Consider the following 16,704-nt stretch of genomic DNA (forward strand, 5'->3'; position numbering starts at 1 on the left):
ATGGGAGATTCCATTTAATTGAAATCTCACATTACCTTTTCCCTTCACAATCATACTGGAATTGTTTCCCAACTTCATTGTTTCTCTGAAATTTTCATTTAAATCAGAGAACAGTCCCTTTTTGCCACACATGTGACTGTGACTCCAGGAACCATTCATCTTCCTTCTGCGCTTGTGTGTCCTCCAGATGTGTCATCAAAAGCATTTCATCTTGTGATTCTACAAAATTTGTTGTATTCTCCTTACTTGGACATTCATATTGAAAATGTCCAAGTTTATGGCAATGGTAACACTCCACAGTGGATTTGTCAAAACTTGACATGTCTCTTCCTCTTCCACGAAATTCTCCACGGCCTCGACCTCTTGCTCCCCCTGCTTTGTTTTCAGAAGTTGCCTTCAATGCTTGTTCTTCAATCATAGGACTGCTCATGCACCAAGAGAGTACTATGTAGCTGGTCAATAGATAACGTATCAACGTCATTTGATTCCTCAATAGAGCAGACAACATAGTTGAATTGTGGAGTCATTGATCGCAAGATCTTCTCAATAATAGTAACATCTGGCGTAGCTTCACCATGAATCCGCATCTTGTTAGCTATGGTGAGGGTTCGAGCAAAATATTCATTCACTGATTCTCCAGCTCTCATTTGAAGAATTTCAAATTCCTTTCGGAGTGCTTGCAGGTGTGCTCGTTTCACCTTTGCTGTCCCTTGATGATTTTGCTTCATTGAGTCCCAAATGTCCTTAGCCGTATCTTTCTTCAATATAGTCTCCGAGATAGATTTGTCAATTGCTTGAAAAAGATAATTTTTCACCTTTAAATCCTTGAGTTTCTGATCTTCAAAGGCTTTCTTTTGCACCTCAGTAAGGTCAGTAGCACGAGTTGCTTCAGGGATTTTAGCTTCCACTAAATGCCAATATTCCTTAGACCGCAAGAAATTCTCCATAAGCATTGCCCAATGGTCATAGTAACCATCGAACTCTAGAATTGCTGGTTGAACAAAACTACTTTCTGCCATCTACTTGAAAAGGACTGCTGCTTTTCAAGGTTCTGATCAGGCCCCAATAAAGGAGCTCTGATACCAAATGTAAAGGGATATTGTTTTAAAGTAAAACAGAGAAAATGAATGAAGAGGATGATTTTATTGAATGGAAGGATTAGCTATATAATAGCCTTACAACAATTGAAAATACAAAAACATGCAAAAGAGTGCAACCTATGCAGTTGCAACATACTAGAACAAAGGAATAGGTCTTCCCTAAATTCTAGGATTATTGACTAACAGAATAACAAATATCTACATAAAACAGAATAACAAATATCTTTAAGAGAGAGTTCATCTAAAAGTTACTCAACTTCATTTCTTTCTCTCTTTTTCTTTACGCACTATGCTCATTGGGATGCAATATGCTTCACTGTACTTATTCTTTCTCTAACCAACGTTCCGAAGCTTTTCGGTGTCTCTTCCACTTGCTTGTGTTGACTCTAAAGCTTTCTAGTGTCTCTTCCCTTTGTTGGTGTTGATTCTGAAGCTTTTTGGTGTCTCTTTCCCTTGCTTGTGTTGATTTAGGGCATTGCGTGCAAGGTTTAATAAAAAGGTATGGTGCTTTTTATTGAATTCAATCAATGACATGCCTATTTACTTTTGTCTGTTTGACTGTGTGTGCACAATTGTCTTGGATTTAACTTCGATATATGTATTGCTTATATTGGCTCAAGAATTTAAAATACTCAATGTAAAAGCATTAAAAAATGTTTGTAAAATTAGTTTACACGTAACTAAACATTGGAGTAATTAATGTTTAGAATTGTAAATTTATTATTTGAATGAAGTTCAAAATTATTAGTAAGTGGTTGACTTATTGTTGACCCTTAACAAGTGTTAGTGGATTCATTAGCAAGACCCTTACTAGATCATTATACTTGATTGATATAAGCAATTTGTTCTTCTTCCCTTCAGATAATTATATAGACAAACTCGTGATACCTTTTGTATTTCAATTCTTTTTATACAATAAAAACTTGTTAGTATTTATAGTTGTGAATTTTTGTTAATGGGTAATTATATATATTGATCTTGAAAGTTGTAGTCAGCTGCTCATTGTTGTAAAATAGCCCAACAATGCTTCGTCATGGAGTATTACATTTGAGTCTTCTAAAACTTTTATAACCTAAGTTGGAGAATATTAGGATATTCTTAGGAATCTTGAAATACTGCGTGTTTCAAAAATTTTAACAACAACAAAAAACAAACTTACCTCATTAAGATTTGGACATGAATGGAAACATGATCCACTAAAGTCAAAGAACAATGCTTTGATGGCCTAGCATTGCGGGACTACCTTCAATATGAATATATTATTTAGGTTACAAATTGCAAATCTGGACTAGGGAAAAACGAAGTCCTTTTATTGTTCATATCCTTTTTTTTTTTTTTGCAATATGTGCAATCTACACTATTGTTCCTAATAAGTTTGTATATTTATCTTTTTTTCTATTATTTTGTGCATTTGGAAGAAGTTCCGTCTTAAGCTCGGAGATAGATGGTTTGAAGAGTTTAAGGTAATTTGAGTTATGATTACATTTAAAATGTTATTTTATTATTCTAAAATTTTAGTTTTCTAATTTATTTTTCATGCAAAAAGAGTATAGGTGGGATCTGGAACAAGATCAACTCAGTAGATCCATTTTTGATACAAAAGGTTCTCGTATCTTTAAAAATGTTATGAATAAAGTTAAGCATGGTCAAGATAAGGGAACCTTCGATCAACATTGGAGTTCTATAGAATTCCAAAAAAAGAGTGGCACTTCTAAGGCGAATCGGGCTATTCAGAAGGGAGCCTCACCCTACTATGGTGATTCCATATCTACAATAGCTCACTTTGAGAAAATGATAATATTATATTTTTGTATTTTTCTATATTTAATTTAAATACTATATATTAGACTTAGTTATTCAATTATATCTTTTCATTAAATTTATGTAAAGTAAGGAGCATGAACGACAACCAATTGCTTAAGAGGTTGTAGAGAGAACGAAGAAATTGAAAACTGGACTATTGGTCATTGACAAGACTCGCGACCTTGCGATATGTTTAAAATTTAAGTTATTATTTAATTTTTACTATATCTTTTCTTCAGAATAATCAATTTGACTTCATGTTTAGGGGAAATATAAGCAACACCGAGAAAAAGCCCAACAATAGCAGATGCTGGAAGACTCTTCTTCGTAAAACTCTCATGTTGTCTCCATTAATGACAATGAAATATACATTGGTGTTGTTGGAGGTGGAAATAAAAAAGGGAAAGTCTATGGACTTAGTGTATTGAGCAAAAGGTTTAATAGTTCCACAAGTGCTCACTCTGCTTCAAGTGTTGACTCTACTACAAGCCAAGCTGCAGTAGTCCCTCTAATAGAAGAAATGCGTGAGACTATTTAAAAGCTAAAAATGTTGAATTTATGGAAAAAGATGACAAGAGGCGGACAGTAGAAGAAAAGATGGAGAGCAATTGATGAAAAATCATGAACAACAAAGCGGATGCATGAGCAAACAAGATGAGCATATGCAACTCATCTTACAACACATTCAAATGAATAATTCCATATCAGACCCTTCAGATTATACTACTAGTAAACGTCATAAAGGAGATCACATTATATATGATAGTGCAAAAGAATATTAGTGTTCTCTTGAATTATATAACAAAGTTGACTCTTTTAACTTGTTTACAATAATTTTAGTCGTTTAATATGATTTACTTTTAATTTGTATACAATTCTTAATTTTATATTGGAGTTCATTCATGTTTATCTTTATTGAATTTTGAGTATTTATAAACAGGTTGAAATACCATTTAAAACATGTATTAATAATACATATAAAAATAGCCATCGAAATTGTTTGGTAGCTAATTCTAAACGACCGTTGTTTACCGACCGAAATAGGTTGGGTTGCTGTAATTAAAAAAAAAATATTTAGCCACTAAAATAAATTTGGTCGTTATATGTCTCCAATTTAGCCATCAAATTAGTCACCACAATTTATTTATTTTTAATTAATTATTTTAACCCATTAGCGACCGAAAATAGTGGTCGTTATCATCTTATACTTCAGTAACCGATTTAGCAACCGATTTCCCATAAAATATTTTGTCGTTAATTTGGTCCTTGGACTTCAGGTGACCAAACTTTTTCTGATGGAATAGCGACCAAAATTTTTGTCACTAAATTGTGACCAGTTTATTATTCAGTCGCTAAATGCTTTGCGATTGGGATTTTCATTTCTATCTTTATTTGATGTCTATTTCAGTCACGAATGTGCTTAGCAATCAATTACAGTGCTTTTAGCTATTAATTTTGGTGATTGCTAAAAGTGTTTTTTTAGTGTATCTCAGTTAAGAAGTGTCTGATTTAGCAACCGATTTCCCATAAAATATTTGGTCGCTAATTTGGTCCTTGGAATTCAGGTGACCAAACTTTTTGCGATGGATTAACGACCAAAATTTTTGTCACTAAATTGCAACCAATTTATTATGGTTGTCAAATGCTTTACGATTAGGGTTTTTCACTTCCATATTTATTTTGTGTCTATTTCAGTCACAAATGTGCTTAACAATCAATTATAGTACTTTTAGCTATTGATTTTGGTGATCTTTAAAACTGGTTTTTTTAGCGTATCTGAATTAAGAGGTGAGACACTCACATTTTCACTTTAGTTAAAAGATTCACTTAAGTGAATATATATATATATATATATATATATATATATATATATATATTTGTAAATTCATCTCAATGTTTATTCTAACCTTTCAAACAAAAATCTCCTTTCAACAACAAAAGATCATTAAAAAAATATCTTTTTTTTAAGTAAAAAATACTTAAAATATAAGAAACAACTAGAGAAGATTTGAATGACACTAACTTCTAAAAATTTAGAATAACAAAACAAAAAATTACAACATTTAATAAGTTTATTTATTATTTTTAATTATTTATTATTATAATAGAAAAAAAAACTATAATCAATTATTACTATGCAACCTTTACATTAATGTTTTTAAATATTTTGGTAACATAATTAATTATACGTGTAACATAATGGATTACGTTGTGTTTTCTATATAATGACTTTCATTTTTTCCATTCTCATCTAGTGGTTTTTCATCTTTTCATTCAAACAAAAATATCTTGGCACCTTCACACTTCATTTTCTTTGTGAAGAATTTTTTTTTATCAGCAACAATTTCTTTGTGGAAAGTTAACACCTTGATATAAAATAAAGTAAAAATTATATTACTCCTTCTAAGTTTATTAAACAACGGATATGATTTAAATATATATAAGAAATAATCGAACCCAAAATATTTTAATTAGAGGAGTTTATTTATCATATCAAATACTTGATTTTACTCTATTTCATCCTATGTCCATGCAAGTTGTTTTTTTTTTTAACTAGCACCATATGCAAGTAGGTTTTTTTACTAAACGGCTGATTTTTTTAAATTTTTTTATCAAAATAAGTTAATTTTTAAAACATTACATAATAAGTAAGATATTTCAAAATAAAAAAAAATTGTGTTTGAAAGACAATTTTAGTTTAACAAAGAAAAAAATAAGAAAAAATCATACTTTGAAATATATTTTTTACTTTTTTACATAACTCGTACTATACGAAATGACTTCATATTTTTTTTTTATCTTTTTTGGTTTTATAAAAGTCGTACATGCATACGACTTCTGATTTATTTTAATTTTTATGTTTTTAAACATTTAGTAAACATTTTTTTTTATTTCAAAATGTATTTCAATAATTTGATTAAGAATTTTTATAATTTTTTATCTAAACATTATTTTATTTTGAGGTATTTTTTAATTATTTGATTAATAGTTGAATTTATTATTTTTTATACTTTTTAAAGTTTCTTTTTATTTTTTAACTTTTTATACAGATATTTTTTATTTAACTTTTATTTTGATAATTTGATTATTAAAATTTATATGCAATTCTTATTTATTATATATATATATATATGAATATTTTGAATTCTTTTTTGATAATATTTGAATATTAAAATTTTAATTTATTAATAAAATAATTAAGAAAATATTTTAAAATAAAAAGTATGTTTATCTAAAATAAATAACAATTAATTGTAATTTTTTTGAAGAAAATGAAGTGATATACCTTAAGTATAACTTCATTAAAAAAAGTATAAATTATGTATTCAAACACCACTTCTAGTAGACTTCTACAAGCAACTGTATAAAGTCATGTTTGTCATCTTTTTAAAAAACATGACTTTCACCAAATTTCTTTTAAAAAAATTACGCCGATTTAATAAAAAAATCTGTGCAAGTGAGGACCATTTTGGCTTTGTGCAGCTCAGTTATCAGCTGATGATGACTTAGATATTCTCATTGCTTTGAATCATTAATTTGAATAACATCACTTTCTATTTATGGATGAATTTGAATCTATTTGGTTAACCTTAATGCGTTATGTGATTCTCCATTTAAGTGCTCTTCCTCTGCAAGAGGATGCATCAGCCATGATTTTCCTTCCTGAGTTTGGTTTTTAACTTCCGTTTACATACAAAAATAATGTGATACCAATTTCTTTATACATACATATATATATATATATATATTATTTTCTTATTTTTTTAGCCCTCTCTACTTATATTCATTAGTTATATATTCAATGAACACATGTTTTCGTAAATATTTTCCCTTTCTATAGCTTATTTTTTAATAACACTACATGAAAATAAGAGTATTTATCAGATTATAATGACAAATCCATCCAACTTGCATGTTTCATAGGCAAATATGACAAGATGTCAAGATCTGAGGTGCAGTAGCTGCCATTCCTATTGCAGAATCTTCAAAAAACTCACCACATGGAACGTGAAAGTTCGCTTTCGATTGGTGAAAGTTTCTATCTTTGATCGGAGTTTTGTTACCCCATTTCTCTATTCACTGAAAGTTCTCTTCTTTCATGCTAGGAGAAAAATAAATAATTGAAAGTGCAAACGTTGCTCTAGTCTCTTGCGACTTGCTCAATGGCTAACCAAGAACATGATCTCCCTCTCTATGAAAAAGTTTGGCTCAAACGCACATTTCAAAGAGTGATGGACGCCTTCATGTTATTCCTCCTCTTCTTGCTTCTTAGTAACCGACTTTTCTCATCTAACACCTTCACTTTCCCATGCTTCCTTGCTTTCATATGCGAATCTTGGTTCACCTTCACTTGGATTGTCATTCTCAACTCCAAGTGGAGTCCTGCAATCACCGTAACCCACCCAGATCGTCTCTTGAAAGGGTATGAAGTTCAAGTCTTAATAATAACTTAGCAAACTAATATTAAATGCTTCTTGTTGCTTAATGCTACTATGCTATGAAAATGACTTACAAGTATGCATGATTTTTTTTACCCTTCATCCACAGGGTATCTGAGCTTCCACGAGTAGATTTGTTTGTGACAACAGCAGACCCTGTACTTGAACCACCCATCATCACAGCCAACACTGTGTTGTCTCTTCTAGCACTTGATTATCCTACCAACAAGCTAGCTTGCTATGTTTCTGATGATGGTTCTTCCCCTCTCACCTTCTATGCTCTTGTGGAAGCCTCCAAATTCGCTAAGTTTTGGGTACCTTTCTGTAAGAAGTACAAAATACAACAGAGAGCACCCTTCAGATACTTCTCCAGTGTTGTCACCACCAAGAGTGAACAATCACCAGAATTCAAGCAAGAATGGTCACGAATGAAGGTAAGTATACAGTGTTATTTCTCTTCCAAGTCCCTCTGGACCATGAGCCTCAAAGTTTTGTAATTGCAGGATATGTATGACAATTTTAGCCGAAAAATTCAAGAAGTGACCAGAAAACAAATTCCACTACAACTTGATGGAGAATTAGCAGTTTTCTCTAATACAGACAGAAGAAACCATCCAACCATAATTAAGGTAACAAACATAACAGTAAAATATATTCATGCATCTAACCAGATGAGATACATGCTACAAAATATCACGATACAATATAAATATATAATTATAATTCTACAAATCCAAATGACTGAACATACTTGTTAGACTTTACTGAAATAAAAAAGTTATAAATTATTTTCTGTTATTTACAAATAAGAATATTCTTTTATTACAGTTTTTTTCTGGAAATCTTTCATATAAAGAACAATTTCCAAATTTGGAAATAATGTTGATTCGTTTCTATATTGTACATGTATGTGTGTTATGGTTGTATTGGATCATAAAATGTTAAATGAATACAGTAAAACTCTTCATCTTTCATTTATCAAATATTTCTCTTCCATTACTATTACTTCCAAAATTATAAACAATCAAATTATTTGCAAATATACTTTTATATGAACATCTTTATCTGTTCATTTAAATTATAATTTGTGCAACAGTCATGAAAAAGGATAGAAAAAGCGACTAAAAAGACTTATTTACAATGTGTGTGCAGGTTATATTGGAGAATAAGGATGATCTTTCTGATGGGTTGCCTCACTTAATATACATATCTAGAGAGAAGAAACAACATCAAACACATAATTACAAAGCTGGAGCTATGAATGTGTTGGTAAGTTTTTTTAACTAACATTAAGTCAGAGGAGCTCTGATTCTAATGTTACAAGATAAAGTTAACGACCAAACTCAATTTATTTTGAATCAATGACTCACATATTCTTCTGATCATTTTTATTGCGAGCAGACAAGAGTCTCTGGATTGATGACCAATGCTCCCTTTATGTTGAACGTAGACTGTGACATGGTTGTGAACAATCCCAAGATTGTTCTGCATGCTTTGTGCATTTTGATGGATTCCAAGAGTGGAAAGGAAGTTGCTTTTGTTCAATGTTTCCAGCAATTCTACGATGGGATAAAAGACGACCCTTTTGGAAATCAGTGGGTGACAGCATTTGAGGTGTTTTTCTCAGTTTTAAATGAGCTCTAAGCTTTCTCTTCTCAAGTAAGTTTTATCAAATAAGGATCTTTGTGAACCAACAAGATCATTTTCTTGTTTAATATCTAATGTAGTACATAATACGGGGCATGACTGGACTTCAAGGACCTCACTATTCAGGAACTAACGCATTCCATAGAAGAAATGTTATTTATGGTCTCTATCCTGATGAAATCGAAATTGGCAGAAAAGGTCTTTCCCTCTAATAAATACACGAAATTCTCTCATTCATCATACATTTTCATGATCCAAATTTTCCGATGTACTACTCTATATAAAAAAGTTAAATTACATTGTGCTTATCAGTAGTTGATTCTCATATATATGTTTTTCATTTATATCAGGAAAATTAGGTGAAAAGATATTGCTAATGCAAAAACTTGGAAGTTCAAAGGAGTTTGTAAAATCAGCAGATCAGGCTTTGGATTGGAAAACAAACTTTCCTAATGATACTAATCTTTCAGATTTTATCGAGGCAGCAATTCAAGTTGCTGGATGTGAGTATGAATGTGGTACTTGCTGGGGTCAAGAGGTACACAAACTAAACAAAATCACTTTTCAAACCTTTTTATCTTTACAAAATTTAAATTTTTTTAACTAGCTTTTGAGGATTTTGGGAACTTTAGGTTGGCTGGGTTTATGGATCAATCACAGAAGATGTACCAACAGGGTTGAATATTCACAGAAGAGGTTGGAGATCAGAGAGTTGTACCCCAGATCCAATTGCCTTCACAGGGTGTGCTCCAAGAGGATTACTCACTACAATGATACAACAGAAGAGATGGGCCTCAGGCCTTACTGTAGTCTTTTTTGGAAAGCATTCTTCTCTCGTGGGCATGCTCTTTGGTAAGATCCAATTCAGGACAGGCGTGTCTTATTTTTGGCTTACCAACTGGGGCTTGCGTGCTGCATTCCTAGTTTGCTATGTTGCTGTAATTGCATATTGCATGATTGCCAACACCAGTATCTTTCCTCAGGTTTGATTCAAATTCCAATCCAAGTTTAATATTATATGCTATGCTAGACAATACAAAGGATTCTTAATTTTGTTTTGTTCCAGGGACTTGGCCTTTGGATTGCAATTTCTCTTTTTGTGATTTACAATATACATACTCTATTGGAGCACCTTACACTTGGGTTGTCTATAACATATTGGTGGAACAGTCAAAGAATGTGTGTAATGAGAACCACGACTGTATGGTTTATTGGATTTTTGAGTGCTATGCTTAAGCTATCAGGGATTTCAGATACTGTGTTTGAAATAACAGAGAAGGAACACACAACTTCTGATGCTGATGGAAACAATGCAGATGCTGGAAGGTTCACGTTCGACGAGTCTCCAGTTTTTGTGGTAGGCACGACGATTTTGTTGGTGCATTTGGCAGGCATGGTGATAAAGTTATTGGGGTTGCAACCAAGTGATAGTGGAAATGGGAGTGGAATAGGAGAGTTCATTTGTAGCACATATCTGATAGTGTGTTACTTTCCATATTTGAAAGGATTGTTTGGCAGAGGAAAATATGGGATTCCCTTAACCACCATATACAAGTCAGCCATTTTGGCTTTTATCTTTGTTCACTTTTGTAGAAAGTAACTTATCAGTCTATGACTTGAATTTTCAGTAGTTATTGTTCTTATAATTGTATACAATTTTAAGGTTATTCTAAGGTTTGTGAAAACATCATTTTCCTTCTTATATTGAGGTCTGTTGGTTATTACTTATTGAAAGGTGATAAATAATTTTTGTGAAGAAAAATGTTAATTTGAGAAGCGCACAGTTTATAACCTTTCAAAATTTCTCATCTTTTCAAATGAATTTATATTTTAATAAAAAATTATTTTTTCTTCTACTTTTAACATGTTCATAAAACAATTCATTATTGGATGGTATCAGGACTTTTGGAGAACATCATCCCTTCTACATCTTCTACACCAACTATATTATATAATGAATTTCAAATTTATTGCCAAATATCTTTTCTCTTTATTTTCTTAATTTTTGAAAACCTCTTTTACAATAAAGAAAAAATTATTATAAAAATATGTAGATAAAAAAATATTTATGAAAATAATCTATTTTTATTAATTCTTATAATTATATCATAAAAATATTTTAACTTTTCACCAAGACGGTTTATTAGAAACAATTTCATGTTGATCTTGAAAATTAAAAAGTTTGTTAAGGGTATAAAAAGGAAAAAAAATGAAAAAAAAAATTAAAGAAAAAAAATTACAAAACTCAATCTTTACTATTAGTTGTTTAAGATTATAAATTATCATAACTAAATGTAGCAATTCAGCCTGATTGAGATGTCTAGTAAGATAATAATATCTAATATGAAAGTTTTTTATAAAATAAAATAAAAAACTAAATGTAGCAATCACAATATTATCAATCTTGTAAGAAGTTAAAAAAAGAGAGTCTATTCATTCATAGTTATTGGGCCGATTTTTAACCACTGTTGTGACAAAAAGAATGGAAAATGCTATTTTCTTCCTACTGCACTAACTATTCAAGATTCTCTCTTCATGATTTGAGTATTTTTTGTTCTTTTACATACTATTTCAACATTGACCAAATTTTTCATAATAAATTTCTAAGAAAGAAGAAATAATAAAAAATAAAATCAGTTTTTCTATAAATTTAAATTACATTCTATAAATTATTTTTTTAAATATAAAATAATTTCTATAAATTTGATTACATGTAAACTAATTTTAACTTTTAAATAATTTGTTTCTTTTTTCTTTTTTTATAAAAATCCTTACATTAAGAAAAAGAACAAATCTTATATAACAAAATATCTAACATTTCTATAATTATACTAATATATCCATAATAATCACACGTGTAAATTGTTCCTTACCAAAACGATGATATTGAACTTATAATAACAATCTCTAGAGTTAAATATTCATAAAAACAAATTTGTCATGGTTATTCTAAGATTTTGATGTGTGATATCTTCTGGGAAGATCTTTAGGACTGATCTCATTACAAAGGCTTGGATAGGAATAAAGTTCTTCCCTTGTGAATGCATAGTATGGGTCATGGTCATTGGAAGCAAACTTTCCAATAAAGATGTCTTGGTTGAAATGGACATTTAATAACTAATTATCATCACATTCATTAGAGCATAATAAAATTCAAAAGAGAATTCAAATCGTTTACAAAAATATCAAAGTTATTTGTTGTAACCAAAGCTCTTTTAGGAATTTGCCCTTCTTATAATACTTCTTTTTGCATTCCTAATTCCAGTATAATGGACCGTCTTATCTTTCAAATTAAGGGTTGCTCCTTTTTTCAAAAGGCAATGACAAGAATATTTGAACCTCTCCTAAAGCATATGTCATCATTTACATAGATGATGTCATGTTGTTTTTTTTTCTATTGGAGAGTCAAGTTAATCTAAGATATAAATGGTGGGCATGTCAATGGACAATTTGAAGAAGTAGAAAAACTTTACCATACTACTTTCAAAGAAGCATTGGCTAAAAAAAATGGGATAAAAGAGATTGATTTTTATTTGGGAGGGTACCATATTGAAGTACAAATGGACAACTAATCTTTTGCAAAGATCTTAGAATTCATGAACAAAATGCTACATCCACAAATTTTGAGATTAAAAAATTGATTTTCCAAGTATGATTTTTGTGTTAAACATAAAAAAGTCAAACTACAAGAAAACTACTTAATAGATACTGATAATTATATATGAATTTATATAATATTTAATTAGTAAGTTACTTACGGATTTTATATACAAATTCAAATTCGTATGTAAATGGCTTATACATAATTTTCAAAGGATAAAATTCATATCTAATCATAACTCTATCCGTATGTAAAGAAAAACATTTATTACATTATCCGTATGTAAAGAAAAAACACATATTACATATTACCTACAATGTTACATATACGAATTTACAATTTTTATTTTTTCTCTATTTTTTTATTTATTTTTCTTTTGATGTAAATCCTAATCCTTTTTCCTTTTCTCTAATTTAAGAATCTCTAATGTTTTGCTTGGATTAGGGAGTAAAAATAAGGGAATGGATTTGAGATGATTTGAAGGGAAAGTGTAAAGAAAGTTAAGGTGTTTGGATTACGGTAAATAGAGTGAAAAATATAAGAAAAGTTTATGAAAATTTGTGAATGATATAATGAATATGATGGATATGATTGAAATTATATTTTTTAAATTGATAAAAATATAAGTTTACAAATTTATCCTTATATTTAAAAATTCTTAAAAAATTAATTTAATTGATTTATTTATAAATTATAATTATTTTTAATTAAAATATTTATAATTATAAATATTTGATAAAAACTTATTTTTGATATTAAATAAAATTATTCTTTTTATTTTTACTCTTTTGTAATTACTATAATTATTATATAATTTTAATTTTAATTATTAATTTTTTATTATTATTTATATTTATAATTTATTATATATAAAATATGATTAATTATGTTCTTTAATAATAATAATTTTTTATAATTTTTGGATTATATTTTTTATATTTAAATTATAATGTTATTTTAAATAAAAATAAAAATAATTTAAATTTAATATAAAAGGCTAAAAAAGTAAATTAAAATTAATTAATTAAATAATATACATATATGCAACTTTCTTGACATAGTTGGAACAAAATGTTTTTTGATTCCCGTGTTTTTAAATAATTTGCTTTGGTTTTCCAACAATCTTCTTGCTACACAATAAATCATTACCTTTCTTTGCTGAGAAACAAACACTGCCTAAGTTCTAACTTTCAGCTCATTCACGTCACAACACCATGGTACCACTGCACTGCACCACCAGACCATCACACCTGCACCTTTCCACCACCGCACCAGACCACCACACTTTTCAAGACATGAAGACCAATCAATGGATGATAAAAGGAAGAGAAGTATGAAAGAGCGACTCTAATGGTAACAGGAGAAGCTACCCTATCCTTGGTGGAAGGCTACACTTTGTGATGAAGTTTGAAACGAGAAAGATAAATGAGTGTTTGGATTTCATTCATTCAAAGCAGCTTCACAGTGGTCGTATATACTCTTCCTTAGTTTATTATTTTCATCATTCCCCTCTACACATTTGTTTTCGAAAATAGTAATGTGCATCAAAAAATCGAACTTGTTGATCCTGGGGTAAGTTGTTATCAAAGTCTTTTTGTCTGGTCTTGCATGGAGAGGATATTTCAGATTTTATTTTATTTTATTTTATTTTGTGGAGAACTTGAAAGATCAAAGCTTTAACTACAGGGGAGCTAAAAGAGCAAAGAGTAGGATGATGTTCCAAAGGATGCAGCTCGTTTAAACCAGACTTTTTGGTTCAGAAATGTTGATGGTGTTGACATCCCCAAACACCAAACTTAGTGTGATCAAGGTACATTTGGTCTTTATTCCTTATTTAATCATTTTTTTTATCTCTTTAAATGTATTCTTGGGTAAACTAAATCAAGTTTCTTCCAAAAGTTAAAATTAACTTAAGCTTCTTAGCTTTTGGAGAAGTTAAAAGAGGAGTCTCTTAATAAAAAATTGAGGTACAGACGATGATTTTAACTTCTGCGTGAAACTTGATTCTTTTATGTTCTAATTTTCTTCTCTTGTAGGAATTTATTGAGAAGTTTATCCTAATTGAGCCAAAAGTCTAATATGTTCTTATCCGGATTTTCTAATTTTTGTTCATATAGGTTGATGGAGATGGGAAATTTGAGAGGGTTAGTGTTAACAAAATGCAAGAGGTCATTTTCATAGACTTGTTCTTATATATTGCTATTTTTGAACTACTAAGTATTTATAATATAAGGTGATGAATGAATTTCAGTTTTGATGAGTTGTTTGAGCCGAGTTAGAAAGGAGATAATAGAAGTATGAACATGCTAGTTAGGGATATATACGGGGTTTTGGACTATTCTAAGGTAATTTTTTTCAGCTATTACTATTTCCCTATAAATATTCATCATGGAGTGAAACTGTTCCAACTTAACTGAGTTTCCTGGTATAAATAAATCGTACTAGATTGGCCTATCAGCTTCCACTATTGCCTCAAGTTTTGGCAAAACAATATCAGAAAAAAAGGATGATTTCATACAATATTGGCCAGGTGAGTTGACTGCTATAACTTTACCATTTTTCATACATACATATACACTATCTCATTCAGCTTTTCTGTTGTGCCAAGGTTCACTGTGTTGTTGTAATATATAAGTATTCTTTATTTAATAAAGAAGTTCATGCAGGCAATGTAAACTTCATTTGATGTCGTTTTCATGCCTATATTCTATGGTCACTTTCCTACATTTTATAAAAACTTCATTTTATAAAAACTTCATTTTTACCATTAATTAAAACTTCCTGTTTAAAAGTAGTGTGACTATTCTTCTTCATCTGTTTATAGTTTTTATGCTCTGTTTTTTTCAAAATTTCAGGAATTAGTTTTGTTTTAGAATTTCAGAATTTAGTTGTCTGTCTTTTGGAATTTCACGTTCTATGTTTTTTTATTAAACTTATGATGTTCCCAAATTTTTTTCATTTATAGGAAAAATGTCATTACACCCAAATCATTCTTTTGAGACTATTTGAATATATCTAGATAAGAAAAAAAAAGTTTTTAATATTATCTGGTTTGAAAAAAAAAAATTACATTACATAAAGAATTTTCCATATATAATATCACTAGACTCTTACATACAAATTTTTCGATATGTAATAAACAAATAATTACATTCGAGAAGACACTTACATTTAAATTTTTCGATATGTAATAAACAAATAATTATATTTGAGATTATTACATAATGTTAAATTCGTATATAACAGTCATTTACAATAGTTTTATATGCAATTCTTTTTCATATATAATTGTATATAATTATGTTTTACATACGAATTTGATCTCTTATATATGAATTAGTGTTGTAGGTAATTCCAAATTTTTTTTTTCTTCCTATATCTAGAAAGATAATCCAAATGATAACTAAACTCATTGTTTTCCTCTCATATTCATGGTGAATTTATTGTTAAATGCCTCCAAGATCTGAAAAGGATATCCTCCTAGTTTGGCTCCCAAGTCTCCTCATGATATCCTCCAATATGCAAAGACTCATTACTTTTACTTTATGGACGAAATCATGAAGTACCAACACACAATACCATCCACTTTTGACCCAAGAAATCCTTATGGAGGGATATTTGAACTATTTTGTGAAATAGGATAAAATTTATGTGAAGCCACCTTATGGGCAATCTGGTGCAAAATTGTTAAGTACTTTATTCCCATTAGGACAAAAACTGCTTATCAGATTCTTACTAATCTAATGAAGGAAGAATACCTATTTTGGACTCTGTTAAAATAATTTTCTCCATTATTCTGGTGATGAGAAAAGTTAAGAAATATTCTCTCTCTTGAAGAAAAAATGATTTTACATTCATTAATTTCTATCATCATCATTCATTGACCCTATTATCAAAATGAATGAAGAGCTTGTAATGAGAAGACATACTAAAATGAATGAAGAGTTTTATATAAAAATTCATTCTAAACACCTCTCTCTCTCTGAACGCCTTCATTGTATTGTATGATGTTATTGATCCCTCTCTGAACGCCGTATACTTTTTATCATATTTTTTTAAAATATACTTTTATACTACATCACTTTAGAGACAACAATAAGAATACTTTTTTTTT

At 29.5% G+C, this 16,704-nt stretch overlaps 2 protein-coding genes and 1 long non-coding RNA gene across 4 annotated transcripts; 2 read left to right on the forward strand and 1 right to left on the reverse strand.

Moving 5' to 3' along the window:
* Nucleotides 1-410: 410 nt before the first annotated feature.
* Nucleotides 411-1,019, reverse strand: LOC137834376 (uncharacterized). Its single transcript, XM_068642432.1, has one exon. It carries the CDS (start codon nt 1,017-1,019, stop codon nt 411-413), a length of 609 nt encoding a protein of 202 aa, XP_068498533.1.
* Nucleotides 1,020-6,489: 5,470 nt separating this feature from the next.
* Nucleotides 6,490-10,691, forward strand: LOC137835560 (cellulose synthase-like protein H1). 2 transcript variants are annotated; one of them, XM_068644121.1, is made up of 10 exons: nt 6,490-6,570; nt 6,828-7,326; nt 7,452-7,776; nt 7,846-7,971; nt 8,495-8,611; nt 8,744-8,956; nt 9,070-9,187; nt 9,340-9,527; nt 9,622-9,972; nt 10,056-10,691. In XM_068644121.1, exons 2-10 carry the CDS (start codon nt 7,067-7,069, stop codon nt 10,587-10,589), a joined length of 2,232 nt encoding a protein of 743 aa, XP_068500222.1. In that variant the 5' UTR covers nt 6,490-6,570; nt 6,828-7,066; the 3' UTR covers nt 10,590-10,691. The 2 variants fall into 2 exon arrangements, with proteins under 2 accessions (XP_068500222.1, XP_068500221.1); XM_068644120.1 differs by lacking the exon at nt 6,490-6,570 and having other exon boundaries at nt 6,724-7,326.
* Nucleotides 10,692-13,737: 3,046 nt separating this feature from the next.
* On the forward strand, nt 13,738-16,407 carry LOC137834515 (uncharacterized). Its single transcript, XR_011084909.1, has 5 exons — nt 13,738-14,060; nt 14,277-14,400; nt 14,708-14,758; nt 14,842-14,935; nt 15,036-16,407. It is a non-coding gene; the product is annotated as an uncharacterized lncRNA (long non-coding RNA).
* The last annotated feature ends 297 nt before the right edge of the window (nt 16,408-16,704 follow it).

This window comes from Phaseolus vulgaris, chromosome 5 (genome assembly GCF_000499845.2).
Source record: "Phaseolus vulgaris cultivar G19833 chromosome 5, P. vulgaris v2.0, whole genome shotgun sequence".
NCBI classification, from domain to species: Eukaryota; Viridiplantae; Streptophyta; class Magnoliopsida; order Fabales; family Fabaceae; genus Phaseolus; species Phaseolus vulgaris.